This window comes from Cotesia glomerata, linkage group LG3 (assembly GCF_020080835.1).
Source record: "Cotesia glomerata isolate CgM1 linkage group LG3, MPM_Cglom_v2.3, whole genome shotgun sequence".
Classification (NCBI taxonomy): domain Eukaryota; kingdom Metazoa; phylum Arthropoda; class Insecta; order Hymenoptera; family Braconidae; genus Cotesia; species Cotesia glomerata.
Window position 1 is genome coordinate 1,314,422 of NC_058160.1, and position 19,883 is coordinate 1,334,304.

The 19,883-nt window shown below is 23.8% G+C and overlaps 1 protein-coding gene across 13 annotated transcripts in view; it reads right to left on the bottom strand.

The window, feature by feature from the left end:
* Positions 1 to 4,749: 4,749 nt before the first annotated feature.
* LOC123261624 (regulating synaptic membrane exocytosis protein 2) overlaps positions 4,750 to 19,883 on the bottom strand; it is a 119,047-nt gene continuing 103,913 nt past the window's right edge. For 12 of the 13 annotated variants that reach the window (XR_006508703.1, XR_006508709.1, XR_006508707.1 and 9 more), the window contains 4 exons: positions 12,624 to 12,838; positions 12,270 to 12,409; positions 9,756 to 10,590; positions 4,750 to 5,577 (listed from right to left, as the gene is read on the bottom strand). Coding sequence is in view for 1 of the 13 variants with exons in the window: in XM_044723320.1 (XP_044579255.1) it covers positions 5,575 to 5,577; positions 10,456 to 10,590; positions 12,270 to 12,409; positions 12,624 to 12,838 (493 nt within the window). In the remaining 12 variants the exon portion in view is untranslated. The remainder of the gene's footprint in view (positions 5,578 to 9,755; positions 10,591 to 12,269; positions 12,410 to 12,623; positions 12,839 to 19,883) is intronic. The other variant, XM_044723320.1, reaches the window with a different exon arrangement.

The following is a 19,883-nucleotide window of genomic DNA, read 5'->3' on the forward strand; positions in this document are numbered from 1 at the left end:
TACTTATCGCATCTACTAAGTGTTGCAATTTTATCTTTTATATGTATTTATTTTTATATATCAAAGATCTACTTTTTAATAGGATATGCAATATTTTATGTTTTTAAGCATTGTAGCCAATTCACGTTTTTTTTTTTTTTTTTTTTTTAATATTTACTTTAGTAATAATTTTTTTATAATTAATAGAATTTAAAAAGATAAATTAAAATATAAAATCTTTCGGAATTTTGTGGAAAAATTTCCAATCACTTTATAATACAAAATTTAAAATTCAAAAGTTTTATGAATCCATATATGATCATATTATATACTTTAAAATCATATGAAAAAAAATGTGATTATATATGATCTACCATAAAATATAATCATATTAAATCATATCAAATTAAATCATAAAAACTCTAAGTGTGAGGAAATATCAATTGACAATTTTCTGTTAATCTTATATTGATTGTTTAAAATTTTTATCATATACAATTATATATGTGATTATCTGATGAAAATTAACAGACAAAATCAGATAAATATCATGAATATTGAAATAGTTATTATATTCATCATATATTGTTTTGTCAAACGTCGATTACATAAACCATATATGATGAAATTTTGAATTATATAAAGTCAGATAAAAATTTTACTACAGAACAGTGTCGATATATAATTTTTATGGAAGAAAAAATCATACATGAGAACAGATGAATTTAGAAACTTTTTAACTACACTTCAGATAAAATCAGACTTTATTGATCTGAACAATATTATTAACGTATAAATCATAAATTGTTTTAACAGCGTCCGAAACCATATATGACGAAGTAGTGAATCATGAGTTCAGATAAAAATTTTAGTATATAACAGTGTCAATATATGAATTATATATAATTTTATTGTACACGGAAAAAGTAAACTCTAAAATTCACTCGGATTCCGGTTAATTTTTATAGTTTCAAACAGTAAAGTGGACATCGAGTTGGCAAAAATATAAATATTACAGAACAATGTACAAAGTGTAAAAGCCACAATTTATAATTTAATATCGAAAATGAGTGATTAATAGCTGTCACTATAGTAAATAACGACTCTCTCATCTTAAAAAATTACAGTTTCAAACAGTAAAAATTGCCGTTTCAATATATAGTTTATACTATGAGGAGAAGAGGGAATTCAGATGAGGAGAAGGGGGTATCCACTGGGAGAATTTAACATTTGACACAGTAAAAATTCTACTCTTAAAATATATATTTTACCAGTCCAAGAAAGTCAATAATTATAGTTTGATTTTTAGCGTTGCGTTCAAAATTTACCACTTTACTTTGTAAATATTAACGTTGCTTGTATTAGAAATTTAGCAACTGTATTTTATACTTTTTACATATAATGTAATTATTTTTTAGGTACGAAATGATAGATATCAAAGTCAAAATTATTAATTAATTATACTTTAACATTTTCGACATTGACATAGCGAATATTACTGTTTGAAATAGTATTTTCTTCCATGTAAAGAATAAATAGTAGCATTTAAATGATAAATATTACATAGTGATTATTAAAATTACGATTTTACTGTTTGAAATGATAATTTTTAGCAGTTGATCGTTACTTATTATAAATCGACTATTACTTATTACGGTTTACTTTTTTCCGTGTACAGAACTTAATGTAGAAAGTGTAAAAGCCACAATTTATAATTTAATATCGAAAATAAGTGATTAATAGCTGTCACTATAGTAAATAACGACTCTCTCATCTTAAAAAATTACAGTTTCAAACAGTAAAAATTGCCGTTTCAATATATAGTCCATACTATGAAGAGAAGGGGGAACTCAGATGAGGAGAAGGGGGTCTCACACTAGAAGAATTAAACATTTGAAACAGTAAAAATTCTACTCTTAAAATATATATTTTACTAGTCCAAGAAAGTCAATAATTATACACGGAGAAAATTTTATAGTGAGTTTATTATCTAGTTATGATAAAATTTATTAGCTGAATTCAATAGTAGTAAATATTATTTAAATAGTTAAATAAACCATCTGAATTGTAGTATTTACCATCCTGATGGTAACTACTACTATTATGATGGTAATCAGTAATAATAACTGTTATTATTTTAATTAGTTACTACTATTATCAAAATCGTAATTCCTAATATAACCTGATGGTTGCAGTTACCATCAGTAATAATAATAACTACTATTTAAGCTAGTAAAAAATATTAAAAAAATTAAGAATCTGCGTTACCGTAGATGCATTTCTGAATAAACTAAAAGCAGCTGTAGTGCAGTGTAGTGCACAAAAAATCGGAATTAAATTCGGATTGAAATTATATTTATAAATTTTTATTTGTCTAAAACAAGTTTTAACGCCAAATTTTTCAAAAAGAATTTGAAATTTCCAAAAAAATCAAAATTTTCAATAAAATTCAAATTAAAATTAAAAAAAAATTTTTAAATAAAAAAAATCAAATTTTCAAAAAAAAATTTTGAAGGGAATTTAAAATATTTTAATATTTCAAAGAAAAAAATGTACATTAGCTAAAATATCGATGTAAATAAAGGATTTAATTAAATAAATTTATATTATTTTTTCTTTCAGAATTTTTACAATCTGAGATGGTTACAGTTACCATCTTTGATTGTAACAGTTATAATGTATAATAATTACAATTATTATTTTCAATAGTAATCGTTACCATTATTAATAGTAACTATTACAATTGTCAATGATACCGCCTATTATTTTGTTACTAATTTATTTTATTACCATTTTAGATAGTAGGAGTTACTATTTTTGTATAGTAGGTAGTGTAATTAATTTTTCTCCGTGTAGTTTGATTTTTAGCGTTGCGTTTAAAATTTACCATTTTACTTTGTAAATATTGACGTTGCTTCTATTAGAAATTTAGCAACTGTATTTTATACTTTTTACTTATAATGCGATTATTTTTTAGGTATGAAATGATAAATATCAAAGTCAAAATTATTAATTATTATACTTTAACATTTTTGAGATTCACATAGCGAATATTACTGTTTGAAATAGTATTTTCTTCCATGTAAAGAATAAATAGTAGCATTTAAATGATAAATATTACATAGTGATTATTAAAATCACGATTTTACTGTTTGTAATGGTAATTTTTAGCAGTTGATCATTACTCAATAAATCGACTATTATTTATTACAGTTTACTTTTTCCGAGTAACAAAAAAATCATATACGACAACAAACAAGAAAATTTTGACTTATATACCAGATAAGATCAGATGGATGGTTTTAAATCATATCAAACCATATATGATAATTATCAATCATATAGATTCAGATTTCTTTTTTTTTATTTTATCAATGGATCCCATTAATTTAAAATGATTAAAAAATTTTTTATACTTATAAGGTGATTGAATATTTCTTATAAAAAATAAATAAACAACAATAATAAACGGAAGGAAAATATTTCGTCAGATAAGAAATGAAAAACGTGAAAATTGGCAGATGATTTAACGATTTAATTTGAATCATTAATACAATAATATTAATCAATAGTCTCGTGTATTGATGATCAATTTCTATGTATATAATGTTACATTATATTTCATATTGTATACTTTAAACTTATTGTATATACGTTCATTATTTTCATATTTATAACCCCCTTGTGACTATTTATACTCCCACGCGTTCATTTTGCAAAAAATTTAATATTTTATAATTAAAAAGTCTGCTTAATAGTAAATCGTTAGTTACTTTAAGTATTACATTATTAATAACTTATACTTCGCTACATATCTCATTATGTCTTTTCACAATACTTACAACTTGTTCTTTTAATTTAGTTTTTTTAAGTTTTATTAATTAAAACGATTCTACATTCAGTATTTATTTATCGAGTAAAAAATCCTCCGTGTTTAAGGTTTGTATTTATATTTTCAAGCACATTTAGATATGGTAGCATACTTCTATCCTCTATCGGGCACATCGATTTCAAACATTTTCACCTTACTTCAAAAATTTATCGAATTATCTCTTTTTTAATTCATTCAATTATATAAATCACTTTAAAAATTTTAAATTATTCTGATTTTATTCCTTACAATTCATTAAATAATTAAACTTAGCTTCAACTAATTTAATTATCAAGCGATTCAAGAAGACGCTCCTTTGATTTTTCAAAATTAAAGAATCCTAATTTTTGCATTTATTAATTTTGAAACTTATTTTTTATAAATATTTTTAACAAATTGCTTTAAGACTTTTTTTTTAGAAAATTTAATTTTCTACAAAAATTGTCTTGTGATTTTTCAATATTTCACTCAAAATTTCAAGTTTAAACATTTAAAAATATCTTGGCCCGATAACAAAAATTTTTTTTGAAAAATTTTATTTTATAAAATAATTTTTTCAAAAAAATGTTTTTTTTTTTTTTTAATTTTTTCACAATTTTTTTTTTATAAAATAAATTTTTCAAAAAAATTTATAAAATAATTTTTTCAAAAAAAATTATAAAATAATTTTTTCAAAAAAATTTTTTTTTATAAAATAATTTTTTCTACCTAAAAAAATGTATTTTTTCCCCAAAAAAAAAATTCCTCAAAGGAACATCCTCTCAATAATAAAAATTTAAAAAATTTAACCAACTACAAGACAAAAATAAACAAATTTAAATATATAATTATTGTCATAATTTTTTGTTTAAATTTTGACAAATTTTTTCTATCCATTCCTCAATTTTCTCCTTTCTTCCCCTTCTAAATCATCATAATCTTTCTCAAAACTCGTAAATATCATCAATCATAATTATCACCTAAATATTCCAATATTCCACACAATTAGTGTCCACACAAATTCATAACATAAGTTCGTAAAATTATTTACAATAGATACACAAAAAAAAAGATGACTTACTAAAATTATTATGATTTGATTAGATAACACTAATTGAATTGATATTCTTATTCAATCACCCAGCAAATTTATTAAAAAAAGATTAATTTTTAAAATATAAAAATTTTCAATTATTCAATTAATTACTAACATTTTATTATAATTATTTCAAGCTAATTTATCTTTATTATAGTTAAGTTTTTATTTGAGAATTGAAAACTTCTGTTGGACATTTTAATTTTAAATATTTAATAATTATTATTTACAATTACATCTATTACTCATTTGTTGATAATTCGTTAATGGATTTATCTTCGATTTCATTATTATTATTATTAATTTTTCTAACAATATACCAATTAAGTATACACTTAATAATAATTCTGTATTTCGCGAGCTGTCGCAATAAAAAAAAAACTTTACGCTTTAATTTTATTATTATTATTATTATATTTTAGTCACTTTTGTGATAACCGATTGATAATATTAATATATTATGATTAAATGCCTTTTTAGCGCACTAGTCACTTATAAATTAATAAATCACTCACTTAACTTTATTAAGTCTATTTTATCAGTTTTAATTATTTATTTATTCCTGTGTAATTTAATTTATAGATGGAATTGTTGAGTACACCATATTTGCGTTTATATCGATGTGACGTACACTCGAGTTCCATTGATTTCACTGCAAACAATCATTTAATCATTAGAATTATAAAAAATAATTACTTTTTTGGTCATGGGGTTTTATTTACAGATTAATAGAACGGAAAGGGCAATTTTCGAACAAGTACCGAAAAAAATTGGCTTTACGGGCAAGGGGGGAGGTGTGAGGACTCCGAATACGGTTTGGAACTTACCTCTCGAATTAGTGAGATTGATGTTTTAATTTTTATTTGATAAAAAAAGTAACTACGTGGGAAATGCAAACGAATTGTTACTTTGTGCGATGGTAATTCAAAAATTTATGATTTATAATTTTATTAATTATTTATGTAAGTATTTAGGGAATTTAAAACATACAAAATCCATGCATTATTTTTTTGTAAGGTACCTGCAGATAATAAAACCTATACCGAAATAAAACTTGAATTTTTTTCACACTGATAGAAGGATTTATTAACTATTAATAATTTAATTTATTTGAAAACAATTTTTTAATTTATTAAATTTTAATAAATATTTTTTAATATTCAATAAATATTTATTAATAGTTAATAAGTATTTATTAATAGTTAACAAATATTTATTAACAGTTAATAAATTGTACTTAATAAATTACTTATTGACATTTAATAAATAATTTATTAACTGTTAATAAATTTTTATTAAATCCTATGATGTTAAAAAATCATTTATTAATAGTTAATAAAGCTTATTAAATATAAACAAATCTTTCTATCAGTGCAAGAGAAAAAATTTTTTAAACTAAATTTTTTTTGTTTAATAAAAAAATTTAGAATTTTTGTACTTCTAAATTTATTCTTGAATAAAAAAAATTCATTTTTTAACGAAAAATTTTTATCCTGTCTCTAAGGTAGATATTTATAATAAAATTAAAAAAATCACTATTCAAGGACATTTTCTTCAAAGTACAAACATAAAATGTTTACTTTTACCATAACCAAAGAAATTTAGTATTTTTGAAAATCGTTATAATTAGGCCATTTTTTACTATAGTTGAAAAATTTTTGTCCAAAATAAATTAATTCGTTCTTAAATATCAAATATATTAAGAATAGTTTAATTATTTAAGTAAGTCTGCTAAACTAGACTGAGTCGAAATAATCAACCGATAACTTTTAAACAAAGCAATTTATCGAAAAGTGTTAAGAGACCTTTTTCAAGAGCATTTAATTTTCTTCAAAGATAAGTACCTATTTTTCCTAATTATTGACTCGTTTATTAGTAACAAAATTCAAAAGTCTAAAAATTAAATCGTCAAGACAGATCAATGTTCAATGCCTGATTACATAGAAACGGCTTGTCTGACAAAAATTTTCAATCAATCCTCTTTTGTAAAGCGTTTAATTTCCTTAAAAAGTATGCATCATTGAAATTTTGTCGCTTGATGCTTTCGAAGTTTGAAACAGAAGATGTGTTCATAAAAAAAATCAAAAATTGCGATGATAGACTTCTTAATATCGATATTGAAGGCGCGAACTTTCACAATATTTTTTATCATCACTTTGAATGATATTTTTTGTATATCTTTAGAAAAAAAATCAGTCGATTTTTTTGGCTCAGTCTGATGCTAAACTCATAGGCTTTATAATTCTACTACACTTGAAATTTTTTATTTTGTTTTTGCTTACAATAAAAATGACCATTATTTGTTTATATTTTGTGGAAAATGTTCTTAATTAAAAAATTATTAACATCAAAATTTATCAATAGTTTTCTTTTCATTACAAATATCTCTTAACTAGGTCTTATTACTCGCCGATACCTTAATTGAAAAATTTTATGTAGCAAAAATAACTCATGAGCCTTTAATTCTATTAATAAATAAAAAAAATATAATTGTTACAATTCTTATTGATTAAAAAAAAAATAATTGTTTAGAATTGTCGAGCAAAAAAATTTTGAGTTATTTTTGCATCAACTTTAGACTAAAATACCTATTTTACTATGAAACTGAGTGAGTAATAAATATAAATAAAATAATACCTAAAGAAGTAAAATAATAATTATACTTATTATTGTAAAAAATTGTAGCAGTAGAAAAAAATTCTTGTAAATTAAAAGTTAAACAGTCCTAATCTATAGCTCAACAAAAACACTAATTACCAAATCAACGTCTGGGTACCGTGCACACAACCAACTGTTTCAATAAACATTTTTTTTCATAAATTGTAACAGGTGTCATCTAAATTATTTATAATTTATAGTAATATAGTAACCAATCTAATTATTTTAGGTGTTGCTTTCAGCTCAATAGTTAAACTAATTACTTTGCAAACAAATCATTAATCCGTTTAAAAAAATTCACTCAGTCTCAAAATTTTTAAATTTCTAAAACTAAATAAATTATCAAAAACAAATAAATATTGAGAGTTGTTTTTTACACAATTGTCAGGTGGTTAAGCGTTTAAAATTAAATACAAATTATTAAATGCGTAGGATATAATTTTACACTAGTTTTGTTCGTTAATTTATTAAGTTTTATAAAATTTATAAAAATTTTTATTTTTTTTCATTAATAAAAAGTTTCTTAAGTAATTTTCAAGATAAAATTTTGTTTAAATTGTCAATTTTTGCTTTTTATTTTAAGAATAAATAATAATAATGATAAAAATTTATAAATTAGAAAAAATTGGATTATTATCTATATTATTGAAAGAATAAGAAAAATTTTGTGTCTAGGATAGTCATCTGATAAAATCGGTTTTTTTTTAGTGAAATCAAGTGCCATTGCAAAAATCTTGATTTAAATTTGCGCCTTTTCAATTTATTATGATAAGTATTTAGGCTGCATTCGAAAATGCTCTATTTCTAGATACATAATTAAGAAACGACCTTGTATCTTGTGAACTATTGACATTTTTAAGAATATAAGCTCATCCCGATGTTACACTCATAAAGACCTTCCATTTGAGTACCCACATCAATTTTTCATATATTTATATATATTATATATGTATATATGAAAAATATATCAAAAATGCATGTGGGTACTCAAATGAAAGCTCTTGATGGGTGTAACATCGGGATGAGCTTATATCTTTAAAAACGTCAATATTTAAGAAATTACAGAGTAATTTAACAATTCATAAGATAGATAATTAAGAAATGATCATATATCTTGTAAACTATTGACATTTTTAAGAATATAAGCTCATCCCGATGTTACCACTCATCGAGACCTTTCATTTGAGTACCCACATCAATTTTTCATATTTTTTATATATATTATATATTATATATATGTATATATGAGAAATATATCAAAATGCATGTGGGTACTCAAATAAAAGCTCTTGATGGGTGTAACATCGGGATGAGCTTATATCTTTAAAAACGTCAATATTTAAGAAATTACAGAGTAATTTAACAATTCATAAGATAGATAATTAAGAAATGATCATATATCTTGTAAACTATTGACATTTTTAAGAATATAAGCTCATCCCGATGTTACCACTCATCGAGACCTTTCATTTGAGTACCCACATCAATTTTTCATATTTTTTATATATATTATATATTATATACATGTATATATGAGAAATATATCAAAATGCATGTGGGTACTCAAATGAAAGCTCTTGATGAGTGTAACATCAGGATGAGCTTATATCTTCAAAAACATCAATATTTAAGAAATTACAGTGCAATTTAACAATATATAAGATGCATAATTAAGAACTGACCATGTACCTTGTAAACTATTGACATTTTTAAGAATATAAGCTCATTCCGATGTTACACTCATCGAGACCTTTCATTTGAGTACCCACATCAATTTTTTATATATTTATATATATATTATATATATGTATATATGAAAAATATATAAAAATGCATGTGGGTACTCAAATGAAAGCTCTTGACGAGTGTAACATCAGGATGAGCTTATATCTTTAAAAATGTCAATATTTAAGAAAGTAAAGTGCAATTTAACAAAAGTCATTATTTAATAAAGCAAAATTTTGATTATTTATAGTTTACAAGTCACTAGTTATTATTAATTTACCAAAAATTGATCAAAAAACCACTCAAGAAACTTAAATAATTTTTTCTTAAAAAATTTATGAAATTAATATCATAAATTAACAGTAAAATTACTAGTGTAAAACTAAAAAAAATATATATATATATTTATGTTACAGACTACGAACGATGCCAACGATCTGTGCGTACCTAAAGCTAGATCTGGCGTTCATCCTGATACATGGCCGCTACGTCTACATTATTTATTAAAAGACTAGTTGTTCTAGTCGACATTAGTATCTGACATGATATGTGATGTGCTTTAGTGTTGAACTTGTTTATAAATAAAAAATATATATTTATATTCTAATGAAGTATTATGTTAATAATATACAATAAATAAATAAATAATTAACGTATCAATAAAATTCGTCAACCTCAAACGCATTCAGTGATACAATTTAAAAATGATTTACTACAAAATAGTTTCACTTAACCGTATTCAGAGCCGCCCTCTTCTATCAACTTTTTAATTATTTTAATTAATAACTTCAATATTAAAAATTAAATTTTAATTCAACATTCAACAGTTTAGTTATCAAGCAGCCTAAGGCAAATATATATTTATATTTTTATATATATTTGTTTAATTATTTTAAAACATTAACGTGACATTTGTATAAAGCTTCATTCATATATTTACTGATATTAGATTTCTTTTTTTAAAATTATCTTTGATAAAAAACGTCTATTATTATATTAAGTTTGGAAGTTTTATGATAGTTGGTAGTGTAATTGTTGTGTGGTATGTGTCAATTTATTCAGTATTATATGTTAATTAGAGTTTTAGTGAATCCAAAGAGTTGGCCGAAGATCGACGGGACAAAACTACTGATGGAGGACCACTGACCAGGGACGTGGTGCCGAAGAGTTTGTACCATCCGAACACCATTTCATTGAGATTCAGATCGTCTAGCATTATCTGTGCGACGCCCATGAATACTTTTCTACCTTCTAAGCGACCGTAGTCACCCCACACTGTCACCTGCAATTTATTAAAATATTTTTGATAGAAAATATTTAAGGAAACAAAATTTAAAAGGTTCAAATTTGGTAATTTTTTCTAAAAATTTGAAAGTTAAGATATTTAAAATTTTTTTTATTCGCTATTAAATTGAAGAAAAAATGAAAATTAAGTTAGGTGACATTTTTAAATTAAAAATAATTTTTTTTGAGAAAAAAAATTCCATGGTAATTTCGCAAAAGTCGGGCTCCACACAGAAAAAAGGTTCACTAGAGTCAAGAAAATGTTTTTCTTCCTAATTATTTTCTTGAGCGAAAAAAAAATTTTTTTTGACCAAAAATTGACAAGTGTTTACTCAAAGCAATTTTTGATCTTTTGATTTTTGGACTTTGTTAGAATTTAAAAATATTCAGAATATATTAAGATTTTTTAACAGTGTAAAAACTTAAAGAAAAAATTTAAAAAATATTTTTTTTTGTCCAAAGTCAAAAGTTCAAATTTTTTTTTGCTTAATAATGGAAGTAATTTTTTTTAATAAAAAAATCAAATTAAAAGACCAAATTTTTTTTTGAATTTTTTTTTCTACATATGGAATTAAATATAAGTAAATAAAAATTTTTGGATTTGAAAAATTCTACAACTATTATTTTAACAATTTTTGTTTTGATGATTTGAACCAGATTTTAATACACAGAAAAAAGGTTCACTTGAGCTAAGAAAATATTTTTCTTCCTAATTATTTTCTTGAGCGAAAAAAAAATTTTTTTTGACAAGAAATTTCACTTATTCCAACAAAATTTATTTTCTTGCTTTAAGAAATACGTATCTTGATCCAAGAAAATTTATTTGAGTCAAGAAAATCTTGTATTTTTGAGAAAATTCAGCCTCGAAGCTCCAAAAAATTTAGTTCTTGATAGAAGTAAATTTTCTTGTCTTGAGAAAATTTCTCTCTTGCTCCAAAAAATTAAATATAAAGATAGAAGTTAATTTTCATTAATAATTTTATTGATTAACATGTCAAATGGGAAGATCAAATAATATTTCATCATTTTTTTTCATTCAATATGTATAATTGCAAGCTAAAATAATATAAAATGGGTATCAAATATTCAAGAGAAAAATTTTTTCATGGTGAGAAAATTTTTTTCTCAGCTGAAGTAGGTGGCGCTGCTTCCCTAAAGTATCTAAAAATCTTGATCAAATATAAAAATTTATTGTATCAAGTATTTATGATAATTTGAATTAAGAAAAAATGACTTCCACCAAGAATAGAATTTAAAGAAAAATTTTTACTTCGACCAACACAACTTCGGTCTTCTTGCAAGCACTCGAAAATTTTCTTGAGCCAAGAATTTTATTCTCCAGTCAAGAAATTTTTCGTTCTGTGCACCTATTTTTGAGTGTAAAAATCGAAAAATTGATCTTTTTTCAAATTGTTCTTCTTCACGGCGAATTTATGATAAAAAATATGAAAATTGAATATTTTGGTGACTTTTTTTTTCATTTTAAGTTAAAAAATTTACGATGTCATTTTTTCCGGTCATTGAAATATTTTTTTTTCTTAAAGAGCTATAAAAATAGAATAAATTAAATAAAAAATTTAGAATATCATTATTTGAAAATTTTTTAAATCGTAAACTTTTGAGCTTCTCAAGATTAGAGAAGATTTTTGGTAGCAAAATTTTCTAAGATATAATTACCTGCAAAATGCAACCTTGGAAATTTTCTCTAAAAGCTAGAGGCTGCTGATAAAAAGGCTCTAATGTTTTCCTCGCTGTGGTCGTTTTCGCTTTGGCTATACATTTTTTACCGTTCACCAAGTAAACTTTAACATAAGGAGCTGAAAGAAAGATAAAAAACCCATAAGCTTTCGTGTTGACTAAAACTAAACTCACAAAATTGTGATCAAGTATTGATGGATCAAAAGTAACTAAAATCGACACAAAAATTTTTGATGACTACGAGAAAGCAGGAAGGTGTTAAATATTTAAAGAAAGGTAATGTAAGAGGATATTAAATAAGAATTTGAAGAAGAAATAGAATTAAAAATATACCTGGAAGTACTTTACTGCCTGGTTTCGGCTGGAGATCTCTTGCCCTAACAACTTCGACTTCTAAATAGCCCTTGGTATAATTCAGGGCCAACTGTATGTCACCAAGTGAAGATGCTCCGAGTACTTGTCTGCCAACTAATTGACCCGGTCCAAGGCCGTCGATAAATTCACTGAGTTGCCCTCCTTCGCCCGTCGATCTCAAACACGGAGACCAACTATTGTTTCCGTTGTTAAAAAATAAAAAAATTCCGATTAGTTTATTTTAATTTGATCTTACTTTTAGTAATTACATTTTATTTTATTTTATTAATCAATAGGAAAATTCGCTTACGATAGGAGGTACTTTTTGAGTAAAGTACTTCTACTAGTCGAGTGACGAGAAATAATAGTTTACAAAAGAGGAAATTTTAATAAATAATAAATTTTTTTTTGGACCTTCGACGAAAGCTTTGAAAGGATTTTTGATAATAGTAGTAAGTATTATATTGGAATCATAAGAGTTTTTTGTTAGAGAATTGGTTTTAGGTTTATTAGTAAGTAGTAGAAAATTTTTGGAATTTTTTTTAATTTTATAGAATAAAATTTTTTTTACACGGAAAAAAGTAAACTGTAAAATTCACTTGGATTCCGGTTAATTTTTGTAGTTTCAAACAGTAAAGCGGACATCGGGGTGGTAAAAATATAAATATTACAGAATTTAATGTAGAAAGTGTAAAAGCCACAATTTATAATTTAATATCGAAAATAAGTGATTAATAGCTGTCACTATAGTAAATAACGACTCTCTCATCTTAAAGAATTACAGTTTCAAACAGTAAAAATTACCGTTTCAATATATAGTCCATACTATGAGGAGAAGGGGGAACTCAGGTGAGGAGAAGGGGGTCTCACACTGGAAGAATTTAACATTTGAAACAGTAAAAATTCTACTCTTAAAATATATATTTTACCAGTCCAAGAAAGTCAATAATTAGTTTGATTTTTAGCGTTGCTTTTAAAATTTACCATTTTACTTTGTAAATATTGACGTTGCTTGCATTAGAAATTTAGCAACTATATTTTATACTTTTTACATATAATGCGATTATTTTTTAGGTGCGAAATGATAAATATCAAAGTCAAAATTATTAATTATTATACTTTAACATTTTCGACATTCACATAGTGAGTATTACTGTTTGAAATAGTATTTTCTTTCATGTAAAGAATAAATAGTAGCATTTAAATGATAAATATTACATAGTAATTATTAAAATCACGATTTTACTAATTGAAATGGTAATTTTTAGCAGTTGATCATTAATTATTATAAATCGACTATTATTTATTACAATTTACTCTTTTCCGTGTACACGGAAAAAAGTAAACTGTAAAATTCACTCGATTCCGGTTAATTTTTATAGTTTTAAACAGTAAAGTGGACATCGGAGTGGCAAAAATATCAATATTACAGAATAACTTAACGTAGAAAGCGTAAAAGCCACAATTTATAATTTAATATTGAAAATAAGTGATTAATAGCTGTCACTATAGTAAATAACGACTCTCTCATCTTAAAAAATTACAGTTTCAAGCAGTAAAAATTACCGTTTCAATATATAGTCCATACTATGAGGAGAAGGGGGAGCTCAGATGAGGAGAAAAGGGTCTCACACTGGGAGAATTTATCATTTGAAATAGTAAAAATTATACTCTTAAAATATATATTTTACCAGTCGAAGAAAGTCAATAATTATAGTTTGATTTTTAGCGTTGCGTTTAAAATTGACCATTTTACTTTGTAAATATTGACGTTGCTTGTACTAGAAATGTAGCAACTGTATTTATACTTTTTACATATAATGCGATTACTTTTTAGATACGAAATGATAAATATCAAAGTCAAAATTATTAATTATTATACTTTAACATTTTCGACATTCACATAGTGAGTATTACTGTTTGAAATAGTATTTTCTTCCATGTCAAGTATAAATTGTAGCATTTATATGATAAATATTACATAGTGATTAGTAAAATCACGATTTTACTGTTTGAAATGGTAATTTTTAGCAGTTGATCATTACTTATTGTAAATTGACTATTATTTATTACAGTTTACTTTTTTTCGTGTACAGAACTTGATGTAGAAAGTGTAAAAGCCACAATTTATAATTTAATATTGAAAATAGGTGATGAATAGCTGTCACTATAGTAAATAACGACTCTCTCGTCTTAAAAAATTACAGTTTCAAGCAGTAAAAATTACCGTTTCAATATATAGTCCATACTATGAGGAGAAGGGGGAACTCAGATGAGGAGAAAAGGGTCTCACACTGGGAGAATTTATCATTTGAAACAGTAAAAATTATACTCTTAAAATATATATTTTACCAGTCCAAGAAAGTCAATAATTATAGTTTGATTTTTAGCGTTGCGTTTAAAATTTACCATTTTACTTTGTAAGTATTGACGTTGCTTGTACTAGAAATTTAGCAACTGTATTTATACTTTTGACATATAATGCGATTATTTTTTAGGTACGAAATGATCAATATCAAAGTCAAAATTATTAATTATTATACTTTAACATTTTCGACATTCACATAGTGAGTATTACTGTTTGAAATAGTATTTTCTTTCATATAAAGAATGAATAGTAGCATTTAAATGATAAATATTACATAGTAATTATTAAAATCACGATTTTACTAATTGAAATGGTAATTTTTAGCAGTTGATCATTAATTATTATAAATCGACTATTATTTATTACAGTTTACTTTTTTCCGTGTACTTTCTTCAAATTTATTTTTTATCTAAAAATTTCATAAAATTATATGAAATTAAAAGAAACATTTTTTTTTACAAGTGAAAAAAAATTCCAAAAAAATAAATGAAAATATTTAATCCAAAATTAGTGTTGTAGATAATTAGCAGGTTAATTATGAAAAAAGTATGGCATCCATTACTTAGTACTTGATATATATAAAAATTACGTATAGTAAAAAAGAAATACATAAATAAAGAAAGGCTGCTTAGTAATAATTTATTTATAAAAAACATACCAAGCCTTAGTCATGCAAAAATCATTCCTCACGCATAATCAATAATTAATAGTAAATATACAGATAGAAAAATGATTTATTGTTAAATTGTATGTTAAATCAGCTGTTCGTTACTACGGCGGCCATGTGCGCTTTATTGCGCAGGCGCGGAACTCGCAATATGGCGGCTGGCGTGACGATCAGCTGATTTTGAACTCCATGCCATTTAATTTTAATATATTTGTATTAGTATAAGGTTAAATAATAATATATTGAGTAAAATAAATAAATTTCTAAACTTACTCAACTGTTCACCGTTCTTCTCAATTAAAGTACAATTACAAGATATTTGAACCGAAAAATAAAAAAATTTACGTGAAAAAAAAACTAGTCCTAGTTAAAACATTTTTTTTTACAGAAATAGGTTAGTGAACTTTTAAAATACAAGTACAATATTTTACACAAATTTTTTTTCATCGCTACTTTCATTTTCGTATCCACAAATCACACAACTATGCTATGGTTATATATTATAAATATAGTTTCCTATTAAAATTTTATCTACACTAGGCAATTTTTTAGCTACGATGTACGTTGATAATTATTCACTTAGTTTAGTAACAAATTTCATTTAAATAAAATTCAATACAAAAGTGATTTATTTACAATAATAAAATTAGTATAAAGTGCGTTACACAGTATACAGTAAATAAGTGTTTGATTTTTGGGTTTTGGAAATGTTTCATTTGCGCGTAGCGGTTGTGGGAGTGTTTTTTACAGTCATTTTTTTTTTTTTACCAATAAAATAACAGAGAAAATTTTTCAACCCTTAGTTATCATTAGCGCCAAGATTTTTACCGCAAATTCCAAATAACAATTCATTATGTATGGTTCAAATTTTTGATATCATGGAAAAAGTATTGGTCCTACTCAGAAAAAAAGATTCACTTGAGCCAAGAAAATATTTTTCTTTCTAATTATTTTCTTGAGCGAAAAAAAAATTTTTTTTGACAAGAAATTTCACTTATTCCAACAAAATTAACTCTTGCTTTAAGAAATAGGTATCTCGATCCAGAAAATTTATTTAAGTCAAGAAAATCTTGTTGTTTTGAGAAAATTCAGTCTCGAGCTCCAAAAAATTTAGTTTTTGATAGAAGTAAATTTTCTTGTCTTGAGAAAATTTCTCTCTTGCTCCAAAAAATTAAATATAAAGATAGAAGTTAATTTTCATTGATATTTTTATTGATTAACATGTCAAACGGGAAGATCAAATAATATTTCATCATTTTTTTTCATTTAATATGTATAATTGCACGCTAAAGTAATATAAAATGGGTATCAAATATTCAAGAGAAAAATTTTCTCAAGGTGAGAAAATTTTTTTCTCAGCTGAAGTAGGTGGCGCTGTTTCCCTAAAGTATCTAAAAATCTTGATCAAATATAAAAATTTATTGTATCAAGTATTTATGATAATTTGAATTAAGAAAAAATGACTTCCACCAAGAATAGAATTTAAAGAAAAATTTTTACTTCGACCAACACAACTTCGGTCTTCCTTCAGGCACCCGAAAATTTTTTTGAGCCGAGAATTTCGTTCTCCAGCCAAGAAATTTTTCTTTCTGTGTATAAAAAATTTCTTGAAACAAAATTCGTTCAAAATTCATTTTTATAAAAAATATTTCCCTTATGTTTTTTTCTTAGGATCAATAATTTCACGGTAATTTCAAAAGTAAGATTAATAATCATCAAAAAATTTGAACTTTTGATTGCGAATATTAATTTTGGAATCACAGCGAAAATATTATATTGGGTTTTTTTAAAAAAATCGTAAGAAACATTTTTTCAGACAGTTAAATTTCAAACAACTTTCATTTAATAAATTTTTTATAAGACCAAAATTTTCGCCGTAATAATAAATATTTGAACCATTTATTTTAAAATTGCGGAAACCATTTTGGCCCTAGTTATAATTTATAAAATTTTTTTTCCATAGTTGAAAATAATAAAATAATAAAATTTTTCAAAATCATAATTAAGGGTTGCATGAGAGTATTTTGTATTTGTTTAATGATTTTTAAGCATTTGTTTTTGGTCCTAAAGAAAGACACAGTCATGTCATTTTTCACTTCTCTAATACCAAAAAGTGTAGAATATTATGAAAACAATTTCAAAAATGTAAAAATTTTGAGAGCTAATTTCAAAAATATTTTTTTGGTATTAGAGACGTGACTTTCTAATCGGGGATGTGTAACATATAGAATAACATTTAATTGGTGCATTAAAAGATCCATAGTGGTGCAAGTCGCAACATTTGCATTGTAAACAAGCATTAAGCCAAACCACAGTAACATATATTAGTAAACTTTGTTCTTGTTGTAAATAATATATAATAACGTAGATAACTTTGGGGGAAAAGGGATCAGGCAGTTAACAAACAATTGTTTATATACAGATTCAAATTCAAAAATATTCATTTTGTTTATTAGTTTGATATTGGTCGTGATTTGAAGAAACTAAATTTTTGTAAAGTGTGTTTGAGTAATTTTCTAATAACTTAAAGAAATTTTCTTTTAAAATTAAAAGGAATTAATAATTATTAGTGCTAAAATTTTTGCCGAAAGTTTAAAATAACAATTTATTATAAATAGCACAAATTTTTTATATTAAGAGGAAAATATTCGTCCGATAAAAAAATTGTTTAAACAAAATTTCAAAATTGAATTTTATAAAAAAAATGTTTATAAGTTTTTTTTAAATCAATATTTTCGCTGTAATTTCAAAAATAAGATTCATAATTATCAAAAAATTTTAACCTTTAATTATGAACGACCATTTTTTCGCAAAATTAAATTTTGAAGTTTTATTCAATAAGTTTTTTTATAGTACCAATATTTTCGCTGTAGTATTAAAAATTTTAACAATTTATTTTAAAATTGCCGCAAAAATTTGGACCCTCATAATGACATTTGTAATTTTTTGATATGATTAGCTATTATTTTATTTATTTTGTAAAGTTAACTAACCAAAAAAATAAATAAAATCTCAAAAATTAAATAAACATTTAATTTTATTAAATAAAAAATGTAATTTTAAAAAATTAAAAACATAAAGTTTAAAATAATAATTCTTCATGTATTAAATTTTTTTAATTTTACGGAAGAGCCCGGCAAGTTTTACGGACAAAAACCTTAAAAGTTTAAAGATCGTCTCACGATTAGAGTTCAATTCAATAATTTATTTCATGAATTTAACAAAGAATTTTAAAGAAAATTTCTTTCTCTGTAAAGTATATTTAAAATAAAAATTTTTTAAACCAGTAATTTATTTATAATATTAATCATCGTCGTTTGTTTAAATTTATCGACGTAATAGCGCCAATAAAGTTTTGAATTTACAACTGAACAAAAATAAACTTTTTTAATTATTAATTACGAGGATAATGTGTTAAATACTAATTATTATGTTGAAAGTTTTCAATGTGTAGTTACTCATGTGTAAAATAGAACATTAATTTAAATAATTAATAAACGGATACACAAGTTAAGAAATAAATAGCGATATGTTTATATTTTTGACAAATAATAGCAATAATTTAAGTAAATTATTTTTAGTCAGAAAAAAAATTATTCTGAAATTTTATAAAAAATTTTTATTTTTATTTAAATTAATTATTTGGAAAAAAAATTTTTTTAAATGAAAAAGGATTAAATACAAAAATTAAACAATACCATATCGCAATTTTTTTCTAAAAAAATGAAAAACGAACAAAGGAGCCACATAAATAGACACACTCTCACATAATAAATTACAGATTTGTATAATGTGGTACAATAAATAAAAATAATATTTATTAAACAAAACTCATTAACATCGGGAGTCATAAACATGTAAACGAATAAAAGAATAAAACACACAACAAACAAATAGTAATAATAATTATAATTGTAATTGTAACAATAAAGTATTGATTAATATTAATAATAATGATAATAATAATAATGATAATAATACTAATAAGTGAGTAGGTGAAAGTAGAGATAGAGAATGAGAGGGACGCGTTCGTCTCGTCGAACAGTCGTATATTATTAGATAATTACCTATATTATATATAATTAATACATTCAAGTGTTGATAGTTTCATGGTCATAAATAATTTATGTACACGTATATTTATAAGAGTGCTGCAATTGTAACAAAAATTGATTTTTCATCATTTTAAATGTTAAAAACAATT